General features: G+C 37.2%; 1 protein-coding gene and 1 pseudogene across 2 annotated transcripts in view; one reads left to right on the forward strand and one right to left on the reverse strand.

Annotated features, from left to right (window-relative positions):
* Positions 1-17,692, reverse strand: part of Exoc6b (exocyst complex component 6B) — a 650,136-nt gene that overhangs the window by 566,659 nt on the left and 65,785 nt on the right. For both annotated transcript variants that reach the window (XM_023718391.1, XM_004634081.3), the window contains exon 2: positions 1,162-1,327. In XM_023718391.1, coding sequence (XP_023574159.1) covers positions 1,162-1,327 — 166 coding nt within the window. The remainder of the gene's footprint in view (positions 1-1,161; positions 1,328-17,692) is intronic.
* LOC105742528 lies at positions 2,288-6,098 on the forward strand (annotated as a pseudogene).

Raw genomic sequence — 17,692 nt, forward strand, 5'->3', positions numbered from 1 at the left:
TGGCTTGAGTTGTAGGGATCGAACCACAGCAACCTGAGCCTGACTGCTTTGTTGAAGCAGCCACTTAAAGAACTGAGCTAAGGGGCAGGCCCCCAACTACACTTTTCAATAAAGTTGTTTCTTTCTTTTTCCTACCAATGTCTTCTTTCAGATGAATTTTACCCTCACTATCAAATTAACCATATAATTGGGCTGAGGAGATAGTTCAGCAGTCTAAGCACCAGCGTGGCAAGTGCAAGGACTCAGGTTCCATCCCTGGTACCACACGCCATGCCGGCCACTAAAACCAGGCATGGTGGTGCAAAATTGTAATCCCAGCGCTGGGAGGCTGAGACAGGAAGATCACTATGAGTTTGAGCTGTGTAGAAAGACCCTATATTAGATAGATAGATAGATAGATAGATAGATAGATAGATAGACAGATAGATACATAGATACATAGATACATAGATACATAGATACATAGATACATAGCTTGACTTTTTAAAAAATTAACTATATATTTAAGAAAATCTTTTGGAGAGTTTTAACTCAAGTTCCAACAAGAAAAAAATAAAAAGCATAGGACCTAAAAAAAGAAAACAAGACTTAATTATTCATAAATTTTATGAGAAATATTTCCATAAACACTTTTTAAATCTAAACATAAGTTATTCAATATAATAGAATAAATGCTCACTTTAGCAGCACACGTAGTAAAAGTCAACATAACAGATTAAGTTTAGTAGAGTAGTTAGATTTAATGAATAAGCAAAGTCATTTATCTAAGTGAATTTGCTACAAGGACCAAGCCAATTTGACTAGTTCTCTTACTAAATGTGCATCTGTCACATCAAGAAAGAACCTTCATATCTTAGTAATCCACAACAGACCAAAGATGGCTTTTACCCAGCAAGGAAAGAGATGACAACAATCAAACTGTGTCTCTGTTTAAAAGAAGCAGTTACAGATCACTGGCTCTGATCCAAGTGTAGATATTCCAAAGAATCTCTTAATTAAAAAGGATATCTTTTTTAGCTAAAAACTCATGAGCTCAATTATCTAGGTTTCAATATAAATTCCTTTCTTACTGCACAAAAATCTCCACTATAAATTTGTCACCTATATGGTAGGTCAACCTCAGAAGAGAAGAGAGAAACAAGTATCTTGTAGTTTCCTTACTTTGAGTTTCTGGGCTTCTCCTCTCACTTTCAGCAGTTCAGTAATAGAGTCCACAAAGCCCTGGTAATGAAAGTTGCACATTTTCTCAATTTCTCGGTCATGATTACGGATACGAGTTTCAAGCTTCTCCATGAATCGTCCATGTTCCTCACCATCATAGACAGACCTTTAAAAAAAAGCCATGAAAATTATACCACACTTTTTTTTAAGCAGAAAGCAAAATACAAATCCAGAAGCAGTTTTATTTGAAAACTAGGTTTTTAGGGTACATAAATCACAAAGTAATCCAATTGTATTAACACTATTTCAATGCTAAAGAGTACTTTTTAGGAAAGCCAAAAATTTTGCTTGATCATTCACTTATAAATATTTGACGATATTTATTACAAAATTCTCATAAAATGAAAGGAGTGAATTACAATGCTCTTGACTATATCTTAATCTAACTATTATAGACAAACTCAATTTTGGTAACCCAACTACCCAATTATTCCATGAATTTACTCAAAAAGCTAAAAATTACTAGAGAAATTTCATAGTTGGGCTGGTTATACTCAGTCAGTATAGCTCTACAGCTACAAATCTATAATAGGCATTCAATACCACTAGAGAATTCTACTACACATTGAGTAGTCCTTATCCAAAATGCCTGAGGATGAGAAATATTTCAAATTCCAGAGTTTTTCAGATTTTGGAACATTTGTAAATACATAATAAGATATTCTAGAGAAGGGGCCCAGACTTAACCATGAAATTCAGAAATGTTTCAGATACATCTTACACACATAGCCCAAAGGCAAGTATATATAATATTTTTAGTGCATCAGCATTCTGACTGCAGCTTATCATGAAGTTAAGTGTAGAACTTTCCACTTGCAACATCTGTTATAGGGACACTCCAAAACTTTGTATTTTAGGGCATTTCAAGTACTAAATTTAAATTGGGGATGTTCAATCTGCTATCCCCTCCCAAAAAAAAAGTATTCTTGGAAATATTTAACCTTACTTTCTCCTCTCCTAAAATGTCCACTCCCTCACTGTCAGCTACTTGACCTTACTATATACCTCACAAAAAAAGAAAAAGCAAAATATTTCTTCCCCCATGAAAACCAACCAACCTGCTAAGATGTATACCTCTTACTCTGTCCAGCCTTCTATAACAATAGAAGTGTTCCAAGCTTTTAGGTACAATCAACCCTTCTAGTTGTCTCAAGAACTTTCCTCCTATAATCATTTCCTTTTATCCGTCCTTTGCACTACATAGTTCCCCCTCTCTACTACATCATTCTCATATATGTTAATATGACCTTTAACAATCTGCCTTTAACAATATATACATCCCTCTCCAACTATCTCATTTCTCTGCTCCCCTACCCAAAGGAGGAAAAAAAAGCAAAATTCCTTTCCACCTCAATAACTTGACAAAAGTTAAGTGTTCATCATATTTCACTGTTGCTAAGAGTTTGAGAGCTTTTCCTTAAACACTCATAGATTGCAAAGATGCCAGATACATACTAACATGATTTTTAACCTTTGACTGACATGTCTTCTCCATATCACTTCCCAGCTCCTCCTTCTCCATTTCACAGCTAAGTATTCATAAAAACCATTCATTTCTTTTCTGCTTTCTCTCACCAAGCAATCAATTTCATGGCTTTGAAATACCATCTACTTAGTGCTGACTTGCAATCTATCCTTACAATTCAGAACTTATCCCTGCAGCCTAGACTCAAATCTCCAGCTACTACTCACCGACTCCAATTGAATTTTTTGAAGCTACCTCAGATATAACAAAGAACAATATATATTTCATAACCAACGTATCTTCACTTCCAAACTTATTCCTCACTAAATTTCTCAACCAACTATCCACATTGCTCATGGCACTATCCAGTTGCCCAAGCTAAATATTCAACAATCACTTCAAATCTATCTTTTCTCAGAGTCAGCAAGATAGTTCAGTGGACTAAGCACTTGCTTAGGCAAGCACAGGGGCCAGGGTTTGATCCTTGGCACTGCATGCTGTGCCGACCCCGTCCCCAGGCATACTGAGCCAGCAATGGAGTCTAGGCGTGGTGGCGCACACCTATAATTTCAGCACCAGGGAGGCAGAAAACAGGAGGATCATCACAAGTCCAGGCTGCATAGTGAGACCCTGCACACTCACAAAAACAAAAAAAATCACTTCCCATCTTGTCTTGATTCTAATCCATTAATAAAGTCCTGCCACTCACCCTCTAAAAGGTGTCCCTTAAAATTGACCGTATCTCACCACTTCTGTTAAAACTAATGGTTTTTCCAGGCTAAACAAAAGATTTAAAGTAGAGAAAGACTGCCATCTAGTGATGGCACATTACAACAGTCCTTAAAACCTGAATGTGATGAAGCCAGGTAAAAGGAATTGTTAAAAGAAATCTAAAACCTATATTCCATAAACTTGTAAGCCAAAGAGTTATAAATATAAAAATTATAAATAAATCGCTTTAATATTTCAGCTTCTACTTATTAAAAATAGGGTCTTTCAAACAAAGTCATGTGTTTCTGACACGCCTAAATATGAGACAGTTCAACAACAGCATCTACGGAAATGAACTGCACCTCTGGGTTAAGCTGCATGTGCTAATTCCAAGAGTATCCCAATACGTAATAAAAGGTAAATAAGAAATGCTTAGAAATTAACAATAGTTTTTTACAGCCTAAGTTTAGACTAAAATAAGTAAGTGCCAGTATGTGGAGTCTGATTTCAAACTGTACCCCCACAGAAAATCACAGGTTTTTGCAAAAAGAATCCTACCAACCATATCTAATGTATATTCTATACATCATAAAATGGTACTGTATCCTTCTTTCATGCAGATTTCATATACCTATTAAGAAATTCTTACTCATGAAATGTACATAAGAAATTTAACTAAACCATTATTTATCATTGTACATTGAACCAGCACAGGATTATATAACATGCTTACAGTCTACATCAGCTCAAATCTGCATGTTAAGTGGGGGAGACTATGAATATGTTATTTCATTTAAATCCTATGTACCTTATAAATCACATATTATTCCCATTTACAAAGAACCGGAAAGCCAAGAAGATGAACTTGCCAATTCATACAACTAGAAAGTATCCTCTCCAGCACATCAGTCTATCCTCTTAAAGCATGTGTCACCAACACATTAAGGGCTGTGTGCCCACACAGACCACATGGGGCCTGGAGCGTAGAGTCATGGAAAGCTATGAGAAGAAATACGAACAAGCTCCGCCGCCATCTACATCACTCAAAACAAGGCCCAGAAGAAGCTGCAGTTGATCCTGGCAGTTTTTAGGTGGCTGTGCATCCTGAAGGGCGTTTTATCCCCATTAGCCCAAACATAGGAAGAAAGTTAACAAGGGCTCTTCAGCAGACTGAAACTTTTATCTCATTAACAGCATCAAGTTTCTCCTCCATGACCCCACTGTCAACAAATTCCAGGAATACAAGGTGTTTGTTCATAAGCTCGGGAAAGCCTACAGGAAAAGCAAGTGAAACACTGTAGAGTGTCTGAAGGACAATAAGCCCACCTACAAATTTGACCATATCATCAAGGAGTAGTATCATCAGTTCCCTATAGGACCTGAACAATGCCCTGTCCATGTGCTTCCTCTTTTCCACCTTCCTGCAGGCAGGCAAGTGCCACGTGCATACCACCCAGCTGTGCCACCAGCTCACTGTGCAGTTTCTACACTGCATCATTGTCGCCCATGTCCTGCCAAGGTCTTTCTGTCCATCAAAGGCACTTACTATCAGGCTGAGGTGCTGGGACAGCCCATCATATGGATCACACCCTATGCCTTTTCCCGTAATCATCTGACAGATGAACTACAGGGTCATGGCTCCTTTGAGTTCTATACCACCTCACTAGGCTCTGCCAACTTCTCCCTCTATCATTTGTTCAACCTCCACTATCCATCAAAGCTCAAGTCTCAAGGGTCAGGCCCAAGCAGAGATGAAGACAAGGAAGGATGCCTATGTATTGGACTCCAAGAGCTCCATGGAGGTAGGTATTGGTAGCCATCAGTGCCAGCCTGGCCAGTGTGGTGGTGCCTACTACAGAAGAGGAGGCTGAGGCCAATGAGTTTCCTCCTGGTGGAACGATGGCGGTACAGGAAGAGAACCACAGGAAACAGCTGGATGTTCATGAAAAGCACAAGCTCTTTGAAGACCTGAAGTTCTTCCTGAACCTCATGGTACCTGGAGGGAACCTGGCCTTCGTCAGGAAAGGTTTCAGGGGGTATGTGTCTTGGAATAAATCTTTGTGCTCCGGGCCACCTATGATGTCAGAATTCTGCATCACGCACCAGAATGTCAACCCAGCCGGACAGCAAAGTCCCATTATAGGCAGACACAATGTGCCACCCCAGTGGGTGTTTGACTACGTCAATGCACAGCTCCTCCTTCCTGTGGCAGAGGACTTCCTTGGGTACAGCTGCTGCCACACGTTTTGCCTTTCCTGTCTGAGAAGGAAAGAGATTATATCCCACCTGGGGAACTGAAACTTCTGGCTCTGCAGTAAGGAGAGGTCCCAGGAAACCTGAAAGAGTCAGAAGAGGAAGAATAACAGGAAGAAGACAGGAAAGACAATGGTGATGAAGAGAAGAGGACTTTGTAGAGGCTGGTTTGGAGAAGAAAGAGGCCCACCTGGCAGCCCTGACCAAGCAGAGGATGGAGGAAAAGAAACCGAGGGTGATGACAGGCACCACGAATCTAGAAAACAAACAGCGGCTGGCTCAAGAAGAGAGGAGTGAGGCCACGTGCCTAACCACCATGACGATGAAGAAGCAGAAGTACCTTTGCTGAAAGATCATGTTTGGCAAAAGGCACAAAATCCTAGAGGCCAACAAACTGACAAGAAGCAAAAGCCATGATGAAGCTCTGAGGTCTGAGAAGACGAAGTAAAGAAGGCAAGGTCTGTGTGAGTGTTCATGGCCTTCCTGACAGCTGGACAGGCCACTGGACCTAAGCTGGGTGGCCGAAAAGCCACCTCTGTGCTCATCTCTGTTCTCCCCCCAGTCAGCCCTGGTACCCTCATGCTCTCTGGTTGGGTGCATGGACTGTCCAGGCTTCTGTGGACAGAGCTCCCTGTTGATGGCTGCACAAAGAAGAGGCCTTCTGTATTTTCAAGAGTTAGTGACAAGACGGGGCCAGGGAGAAACTCAGGACCAAAAAAAAGTGACATGGGGAGTAGGCATCTGACATGCCCCTCATTGCTGCCTACATTCACTCTGGCTTTCTGTAGCCCCTACCCACACGATTGGACCTGGGAAAGGGGAAGATTTTGTTATTAAATGGCTGGACTTTTGCAGCCATTTGGGGAGGAAAGAGTTGAAAGAGATCTTATAAGCTTATAAGCTTGTATTACACACTTGAGGAAAGTAAGATCAAGAAAAAAAGGAAATATCTTAATCAAAATTACAGCGCTTCTTACTGACATAACTGGACTTGACTCTCAAAGAAAACACAATTGGGAAAAAATTAATGCAATATGAAGCCTGACACAAAGCTACGCAATTTAAAAGAGACAAGTTTCTATTTCAAGATACTGTTGCCTATTAGTTGTCGCTATACAACAGCTATCACCTTCTTCCTGTTAGCAGTATCCCATTTCGTTCTGATACTTCACCTTCCTATTTTACTGCAAGAAATAAATACTTGTGTGTAAACCAATCATGGTTAATTCCTGTCCTCTTGTAATTGACAACTTCATATAAGAGCATGTGACAAAACTCTCACTAGTGAAAAGTAAAAGGAATTCCGTTAGCAAAGGTCCAAAGGAGCTTACTGCCTGAAAGTCACCAGAAAAGATAATGCCTTTCCTAGTCTGGACATTGTCCTGTGAAGGTATGGTTCTTAGGAATACATCAAGCACCCTGCCAGGTGAGAAGATACTACCAATAATCTAAGCACTGCAAAGGGAAAACATGGAAAGATGAAGAGAATGCCAATAATTTGAATATAACAAAGGAAGAAGATGAAAACCACCCAGATTCTAGATCATGATAGTACTATCACCAGATTTCATATAACAATAAATTTGTTAAAGCTATCTCCTTCAGTATTCCACTATTTCCAAAGGCTAGTATCCTAAATGACAGAGTATTGCTGTCTTCAAAGGGAGAGAGCAAATCAAAGAATAAACCAACATAGTTAAAGAATCCTGACTTTGGACCTAAACTATTCTTTCCTTTTTCTTCCAGTTAAGAAAACTCCTACAACTTTGAAAAGAAAAAAAAAATACCATTAGCATGTACAATTAATACATATTAATAAAAATATTAAAAAGTTAAAAAAAAAAGAAAGAAAACTCCTACAAACACTTGAAATCTCAGTTTGCACCTTAATTATTTCTTGGAAAGCCTCTACAACATACACTTAACCTATATGCCCCTAAACTACATTCTGATTGCTCATTCATTTATCAGTCTCCCTATACTGTAATGCTACTGCTCTTGAGCAGACTGTAACTTGTCCATTTCATCTCCAACTACCAGCTTATAGCCTTGACCAAAGAAAACATAGATGTTTCTTAAAGATGGCAGAGACAAGGAAGGGTAGGAACCTAACAGGTGTGGATTTCCAACTGTTACAAAGGTGTATGCCATGGAGTATCATGGGACATAAAGCACATCTGTTGAGATGTTTTCAGAACCAGGAAGAACTTCAAGACAGGAAGGACTGAATATTTGGCTTTCTGTTTTTGATTAATCTGAGAAAAAATTCCAGGGTTATTCTGGTCTTTCTCATATATATGGTTTTTTTAAATTCTGTCATGGTTTTAGCTCTCCAACATTTTCTTTTCATTAAGCTCCATAAAAGCATCATTCATATTTTTGTTTATTCCAAAAGTTAAAAATGAAGTAGAAAAACATATTTGAGCATGATGTTGAAAGAAAAACTGCAGGAGGTCAAAGGGAGTTTAAAATTTCTTCTCGTTACTGTAGTAGCCTATCAACTGAATTCAGATATTATTATAATTTGGATGCTCTCTGTCCATAAAGATGAAGCAAATCACTACGTATCATCATCAGTGACAGAAGCATGTGACAATTAATAAATTCTAAATTGATCACCACACCAAAATGATTTCTGTACTATCACAGAAGATCTTCAAGCTCATTCTCCATACTTGCAAACAGCAAGGTATCTGACTGGCTTCACCAAGACAACCGATGCAGCCAGAAGAATGGTATGACAGTGATCTCCCTTCGAGGGAGGAAGGGAACCCCCAGAATGGCTATTTGCAAAATGATAAAAACAGGAAGGGGCAGTTTCAACTGGTACTAGTCAAAGAGCTTACTAAAAATCTGGTTTTGATTAAATCGCAGTGGAAAGCTGAAGAGGAGAATTTGTCACAAAGCATCAGTATAATCAACAACAAAAATAAAACAGGAAATAAACTAATGAAAGCAAGGAAATTCCTAATTAGGATACATAGACTGCTATAACTACCACGATAATGCTGTACACAATAATTAGTCATTATCAGTAACTGAAGACAGAAAGTCAGTACAGGATATGTTAAAATGTGGCTTTGTTTTGTCCTCTATATCAGTTCGTGTTAAATGCAAAAAGATTTTTTCCATTTCATCTTTCACTGGTGGCCATATTTGACAGCTAAAAGTGGGATCATGAATATTGTTCCCAATGATAAAAAGTTGAAGAACACTTACACAGCTTGGTGATACTCACTGAATCTAAGCTGGGACACTGCTGAACAAAGAGAAGTAACATAGTTAGCACTATAGAGATGGAGTTATAATATACCTGGTAAACAGTACAGTTGTGCTGTGTAGAATTCAATGTGTCTAATTTAACATTCAAATATGCAACAGTGGAGCTAAATGAAACTACTGGTACACTTAATATCTACCATCACCACAAGAAGTCTGACTTAAATTCTGTAAGATGGTTTAGAGAATATATTAAGTATTAACTTAGCAGTCTGAAGATACAGCTTCATATAAGTGGCTTAAACACTTGTTTCCATATTTAAAAATTTTATTACAGTGACAGATACTATAAAGGTACTAATAGAAACAAACAAATCCAGTTTAATACTGGTATGGTGGAAACACCGCAGTGACTAGTCCTATTCTACATACACATATAGATTTAATGTACACTTAACAAAAGAGATGAGTAAGGTTTCCCATAATCACTGAATATGTGTGTATGTGACATCATTTGTAAATATGTATTTGCATATACTATACATGTGTGGAAATATCTATATGTATAAATACATCTATTACATAGTATGCACATTATGTATCACAGACATACATATTTTCATAATTCATATGCATATGCAATTTTCTAGTTTTCCAAGAAAGAATCACACCAACTAGGGTCACAATAAATTACTAGCCTAAATTCATCCTGAAATAGTTGTTGGCTGATATTCCATGGCCAACAGGACAATACTTTGAAACTTCACTGTCTATAAAGTGAAGACTCTGAAGCAGAATGATGAAAATATCATAGTAGTTTCCACCCAAAAAAGTGACAGAGAACAAAGTAGGTAAAATTGAATGAAGTTCTATGAACAATATGGGGAAGACTGGCTAACCCATGAAAAACTTTTCTACTATCAAATTCGTAAAAATGCAAAAATTAAGTTTCTAGAACTTTAGCACATGGGTAAGCAGAAAATTAAATAAGGAAAACCTGCAGAAGCTAAAACAAATCCAAAGGATCAAGATCTGCCACTTACCTATAACGTCATGCCCTATTTTATAACTATAGAGAAAACAAGAGATACAGTCTATATCCAAGAAAGGTAGGGAGTCAAGTTAGAGGCCTCCAAATAAAATAAAGCCAAGGTGTATGAGGACTATATTCTTAGTGATAAAGTAAAGAAACTGCTCCCCACAAAGGGGCAAAACATAAATTTTTCTCTCTGGTATTGACTCTGAGTAGAAGAGGAGGAAAATATATGATTACTTAAAACCACAAGAAGGGAGGCCCATATTCAACAGTTATCTTTGTGATCAGAGAAATCTCAAATTAAGAGTGTATCTGTGCCCCCAGACATCTAAATAATGAGAGCAAATCTCTAGAAGAATACAACACAATACTTTTTTACTTTATCTTATGAAAAAAAGTAAAACAAAGTTTCACAAAAACAGGAGGAATGACAATAGCTAATACATTGAGCATGGTTATTTTGAAAGCAGTTAATCAGTAGGGCCAGCCAGATAGTTCAGCGGACTAAATAGCACCTGCTTAGGCAGAGTGCAGGGCCGGGGTCCATCCCTGGTGTAGTGTGCTATGCCAGCCACGCCCCGGGCATGCTGAGATGGCAACTGAGACTGAGCATGATGGCACATATCTGTAATCCCAGTGTTTGGGAGGCTGAAAACAGGAGAATCACTATGAGTCCAATCTACAGAGTGAGACTTTATAGACTGTGTACTAAATATATTAAAAAATAAAAATAGTGTACAAGGGCTTAAAAATTCTCCAAATGATATTAGCACAAACCTTTCTTTTCAATGAACTAAGAAAAACTTGAAGCATAACTATTTTTGCTTTTTTTCCTTTTCCCTTCCTTCCTTTCCTTATTCTCCTATCTTAGTTCCCTTTTCCTTTTGAACAATTTCTTCCCACTTCACAGTATCTGTTTGTGCACCCTGGACCTTATTTACTGCTTCAGATTTATTTCCCTTATGAGTATGGTCTCTAGTTATATCCATTTACCTGTAAAAGTCCCAAGTTCTTTATGGCTGAGTAGTATTCCACTGTATAAAAAGACCACACCTTTTTTACCCATTCCTCAGTGATATTAAGATTGGTTCCAAGATTTAGCTATTAAGAATTGTGCTGCTATAAACATAGATAGAGGGGCCAGGGAGATGGCTCAGTGGAATAAGCACTTCCCTGGTAAGCGCAAGGGCCTGAGTTCAATCTCTGGTTCCGCCAAAGGGGGGAAAAAAAATAAGATAGATAGATAGATAGATAGATAGATAGATAGATAGATAGATAGATACATACATACATACATACATACATACATACATACATACATAGATTGCTCTGGTATGATGTTCTAATTCTTCTCAGAAGATACCCAGAAGGGAAATAACTGGATAGACTAGGACCTCTAATGCTAGTTTTTTAAGCAATCTCCATACTGATTTCAACAGTGGTTGCACCAGTCTGCCCTCCCACCCTCAGTAGAAAAGGGTTCCTTTTTCCCCATGGCGCCTCCAGAATTTGTTATTGTAACATATACTTCTAAGACTTTTCACAAATAGTATTTCTTTAAGTTGGAACTTAAGTATCAAAAAACTTGTAAGAAACATAAATAGTAGAATAAGCCTTAAAAAACTTAAAATAAAAATATGTAAATCAAAAACCTGTAATATGTTTAAAGAAAGAGTAAACATTTAATACCAAAATCACTTAGGGAATTACAAAAACCATCAAAAGTGAATAGGCAAATGAAATAAAATATGGAACTTTTAGAATAAAAACCAAGGGCTGGCCAAATAGCTCAGCAGACTAAAGTACCTGCTTAGGCAGAGCACAGCAGCTGGGTTCAAGCCTCAGCGTGCTGTGCCGGCCCTGTCCCGGGGTGCACTGAGACAGTGATTGAGACTGGGCATGGTGGCACATGCCTATAATCCCAGCACTTGGGAGGCTGAAAACAGGAGAATCACTATGAGTCTAATCTACGTAATGATACCCTGTAGACCCTGTACTAAGTACAAAAAAAAAAAAAAAATTAAAAACATTTGAAACTTAAGAATGGAAAGGGACAATATCTAACTGGGGATCTATCTAACACACATAAAATGCAGCACAAAGAGACAAAAGGTAAGAGCCATTTCTAAGAGACATGGAGAATAAGATATGTTTAACGAGAATTTTAGTAATTAATAATAAGCAATATTCAAAAAAATAACTGAAAAGTCGCAGAATTGGTAAAAAATATAAGGAACTTATCATCTTCAAAACAAAAACAGACCTCTTACCCAATGCAGCTCCCCAACAGGAGACTACCACTCCTCTCTAGATCTTGTTACATTTATCAAACATTTAGAACTAGTGTTTAATTATTCTTTCCCTTCATGGCTCAACTCCAATATAGGATTTCACTTTAGGAAGCTAATTATACAAATATATGGACTCTTAGCACCACTCTTGGTGTGCCTTTTATCAGCTAACTTGTCCATTACATAAGATCTGTTCCAAATTGTGCCATTCTCTTCAAGAGCCCAGCCTCACCTGCAATATTCTTTCACAACAAATAACTTTGCCACCTGTTTTATAAAGAAAATGCAAGCTTATGAGGCATGAATCTTCCTAACCTCTCACTTTCCAACACACAACATACCTCTATCTACTGTTATAAATATTTGTTCTTTCCTATTTCAATGGAATTCATACCCCACATCAAAGCAAGACTAACCCTATGCTCTATGAAATCAACAGATGGGGGTAAGCCTGTACTTTCTAATGTTTATCTCTACTGATTTCTTTCTCTTAACAAAAATGTTTCCCTCTTAGCAAAACAATAGAATCCATTATTTTTGAGAAGGGCTTGCTAACAAATTTCTTCCTGACATATTTGTGTTCTCTCTCTCTCTCTCTCTCTCTCTCTCTCTCTCTCTCTCTCTCTGCCCCGCCACTTCTCCCTCTCTTTCTTTCATAATTACAACCTTCAATAAGCACTCTACACAAAGTACCTCCATTTCCTCAGACTAGACTTGCCCAGTGTAATCTGTTTCTTACCTTCAACACTCCAACAAACCTATTCTTACCAGACAATTAAAATCTACTGATTGTATAATCACGTATTCACTTTTCAATCCATCATTTGCTTTAACCCACTTTTGTAGGTACCACTGCTAGCCAAGCCATCTTCCTTAAATCTTTACTCTCAATGCCTCCATTATACACCTTTTCAATGTACCTCTTCCCAGTCTCCTTTTGTAATTCTACCCTCTAGCTTCCAATAGTACTTGGCTTTCATTTCATCTCCATCTATATACAGTGTTACCTCAGTTCATGAACTTAATACTTTCAACAATTCTGGTCACAATTGTAGAAAGAATTAAGTTCATAAACTGAAGTACCAATGTGTACTCCCTCAGAATTCTTATCAATGCCTCTATTTTCACTATTAAACATCCATAATTTCCAACTTAATAACATCAAGGTATCTCTGATAAATTCTATAAACCAAATATGGGCCGGGGAGATGGCTCAGTAGAATGAGCGCTTCCCTGGCAAGCGCAAGGGTCTGAGTTCAATCCCCGGTTCCACAAAAAAAACCAAAAACCTGAATATTCAATCACCACCCATCCTCCCAAATATCTCAAACTGCATGTTAAAATCTAAATTCACAAATTTTCAACCCAAACTTAAAACTTCTCTGTTTAACATCTCAATTAAAGATACCCAAAGTAGAAATATGTGAAGCTTGACTTCCCTCTCCACTTCTCATCTACCCCTAATTAATCAATCATTAATGCCTACTAATTGAAACTCCATGTTTCTTTATGCTTTTCTCCCTCCACAACCTCCTACTACCTCTGCTAATATCCCCTTTCTCCTCTTCTCTTGTTAATAATCTATCTTCAATATTTCTTTCAAGAACCTTGAAAATGATACCCGCTGGCAAGCGCAAGGTCCAGAGTTCAACTGTACTGAGTACTCCCTGGGTCATGGTTTGTATCTAGGCATCCCCCTAAAGCCTCATACAGTCACTGGGGCAGGCTTCTAGAGTTTATGATTAATTCATGATCCAATGCTGTGATTATGGGTACGAGTGCTACACCCACCCTGGGTACTCTGCATACAATGTGGAGGAGGAAAACAGGCTTGCTAGTTGCCATAGACGCTGCTCCTCCCTTTGCTTTTTGCTGTTTTCCCCTGCCATGAATGGATGCCCTCTGCCATGTGCCACTCGGCCTTGGAACCAGATGAGTATGGACTGGAACCTCCACTATTGAGAGCTAAATAAACCCTTCCTTTCTTCATTTTGGGTGTCAGGTATTTTGTCCTAGCAATGAGAGAAAAGTAACTGAGACATATCCCAAAAAAACTGACATCTGGATCATGAAAGTAAGAAACAGAAAAAGAAGCAGGAACAGACACAGACAGATACATGCCCATCTTTAAGTCAAGCCTCAGGATAAAATCCAAAGTCCCAACCATAATATGTAAAACCCCTCCATGCCCAGTTTAGCTGTGAATACTCCACACAGTCACTCTACAATTCTCCCTGAAGATTTCTGAATATAGTATATATATGCTCTTCCTGTAATATCCTTACTATTACTTTACCTGGCAAAGTCCTGGTCATCCTTCAAGACTCAGCTCAAAATGACTCTTCTATAAAATTTTCCTTCATAATATAGCTACTATAACCATCCTTATCAGTAAGGTAGAATCTAAGAAACTATTCTTCATCAAAAACAGACATGAGGAATTTAAGTTTGTATTCTCTGGAGGCATTTAAACTAAATAAGGTTATGAGTCCATGCTTTGAAGATTCAAATTGAAGAGTACTTCTTCCTGCTCACTGATATACTGATGTTAGGCATCTCTTCTCAAAAGAGATCCATTTCATCTACATTAAAAATTTGTTGCAACATGAATAACCTAGTTTTTTAAGGACTATATTTTACATCTATTTTTTAAAACATAAACCAAATCTCACCTCTGTCCTTGATAAGGAGTGATACAGGAAGAAAGTTATTCCTTAACAGCCATAGTATCATTTACCACTTGGCCCTCACTTTGATACTGTACAAATTTATACTGGCCTTGTTCTTTGGGCACCAACATCCTTCCTTGCTTTGAAATTTCTACACAAATACCTCATATTATCCTGAAGTTATTAGGACAATGCGTGTAGGAATGAATGCAAACTACCACTAACAATGTTAGCTGGTAGAAGGCAGGGGTCATATCCTTTTGTTTTGAAATGTTTGTTTTTTCATATCTTTAAAAGTGTACACTATATGAAGTAATGATTTATGTGTATGTCCATCTCCCTTTGAGGATCACAAGCTTTTTGAGAGTTTCCAGAGAAAACACTATTACTACAAAGTGACAGAGGGGCCTAAAGTAATGCCCAAAAATGTTTCACCATTCCAACTTCCCCAATAGATAGGAACAAAAGTTAACAATAAACATTCTCATTAAAAAGTAAATTCAAGTTGTAGTAATGTAAATACTATGTACTCTAGCTACCAGACTAAATAAGAAAAGAGGTAATCAGAGGAAGAAACTTAGAAAGGTCAAGGAAATTTAACATAGAATAATGTCTGGGAATAATTTGTTATTTCCTTAGCTTTTCTCTAATATTCTCTGGAAGCTAGGAGAAAGAAGAGGATTAAATTGCAACAAAACCTGGCTCTTAAGAGAAATGGTGTTTCTGGCGCTCATTGCCAGTAGAAGAAAGAGGGTGACAGCAGTCTCTAAGGGCTTTTAGAAAAAATTGTTTCCAGGTGGAAATTTTTTATGGTACTGTGAAGCCTGCAGCCATTTATTTGCTTCCCTTCAAAACTACTGATGATTAAACCATGGGCAATCAAACTGTAACAATGAAAACAGATAGCTCACAAACCTGGTTATAATGCTCCAAATAACCAAGTTAACTCTCAAAGGAGAACAAAAGAAATTGTTGGCAAAATTTTGTTTTAAGAGAAAAGGAAAGGTGAGGTGTCTTGAAAATTTGTATTTGGTACAACACAAAAACTGTATCATAATGATAAACATCAGCCGCATGCCAACGCTAGGTTCTATAATGTACAATCACGGAGAGATGAACAAAGGACAATCTTAAACATTCTGTTATTAATCTTTCATTATTTTATTTTGGTCCAGGTTAAAATGTTTTATTAAGCGGTTATCATAGGTATAAGGAAATCCTAACACAGGTATGAGATACCTGATCATGGCTGTGAAAAAAGTCCTGATGTATATGTCTGAGTTCGTAATGACAACTCAAGAACATGAATAAACAAAGTGACTTATATTCCAACTCATTCAAAAAGCACAAAAATCCAATCATCTAACTACCTAAAACTTTGATCTAGATAATCTTACTCTACTTACATTACCCAGACCACCAAAGAATAAAATGTACCTCAAAATTATAATAGTGAAAGCATCTAAAAAATCTGTGTAGGCCCTCAAATCAGTATTTTATATACACAGTTTCACTTGCACCTCAAATACAATCCCCCTGGAGTATTTATTAACATCAACACCATTTTGCACATGAAGAGACATTTCCAAAATTGCCAGTGCATAGAAATATCTACTTTTCTGTTTACCACATTTATATCAAGAATAATAAAATGAAAGAATAAAGACAAGGGGAAGAAAAAGGAATATGGAAAAAAGGAAAAGGACAACAAGAGCAAAGGAAAATGAAAATACAGGATATAAAACCATACATATAGCCAACATGAAGGAAAATATATCCAAACATTTTTTATTTCTACTTTTAGGACAGCAAGAAAAACACCAAAGTGGTAAGGTGTGGGATGATACAGTTATATTTTACCCTAAAAAAAAATGAATTGTCCATAGCTAGAAAAAAAAAAGTCTACAATAATGCCTAGTTTACAATACACATGCAATCAAATGTTAAGTAAAAATAAGAACACTTCAGGGTTAACTTGAACTATAAGTTTAAACATTATTCAGATAAAATAAATGTAAAAATCAAAATGAGAATTTCTTCTTATAATGTATCTATTGTAAACCCAAGAAACAATCAGTACTCGTGAGAACTTTAAAGGTTCAGTGCCTTTTACACATTCTAATTTCTTCTATTACTGTAATACCAAAATGGATGTAATTAATGCTCTTTCATTTTCTCTCAAATGGGAGGAAAACAAAGAAAACCCCAATTGTTACTATGATACAACCTCTGATCTATTTTTAAGTAACTTGCTTTACTTAAAAGCAGGCCACATTTTTTCTTCTTTTTTGCTTCCTAGTCCACTAATACAACATGGACCCATGAACATCATGAAACTATTTACATAACACTTGTCATATTCCAGATTAAAAATAAATAAATATGGACACCCCTCCCTAGCATGTATGCCATGTGTGCCAAGTTTCCATTAGAAATAAATACGGTCGTTTTTGTTTCACAGAAACACTTGTTTTAAGGTAGTATAGCTGATTTTTATGGTCTTTATTTACATACAAATGTACGGACAGGAGCTTAAAAAAATAAAACATCTGAGATGATCTAGTTCAATTTCACAGACATGCCAATTTTTACCAAATATCTCCATGAAATACTAGTTCAGCTTCTGCGGAATATATCCAGGTAAAAAGTTCACCACAATAAATCACATGAATTTTAACAACTGTTGCAGAGCTCTTACACAAAATTAAAACTTGCCTTCTTATAGTTCTCACCATTTATCTATTTCTTTCCCTTTTAAAAAAAAAAAAATGTGGCCAGGGAAATGGCTCAGTGGAATAAGCACTTCCCTGGTAAGCACAAGGGCCTG

This window comes from Octodon degus, unplaced genomic scaffold, assembly GCF_000260255.1.
Source record: "Octodon degus isolate 3935 unplaced genomic scaffold, OctDeg1.0 scaffold00058, whole genome shotgun sequence".
Classification (NCBI taxonomy): Eukaryota; Metazoa; Chordata; class Mammalia; order Rodentia; family Octodontidae; genus Octodon; species Octodon degus.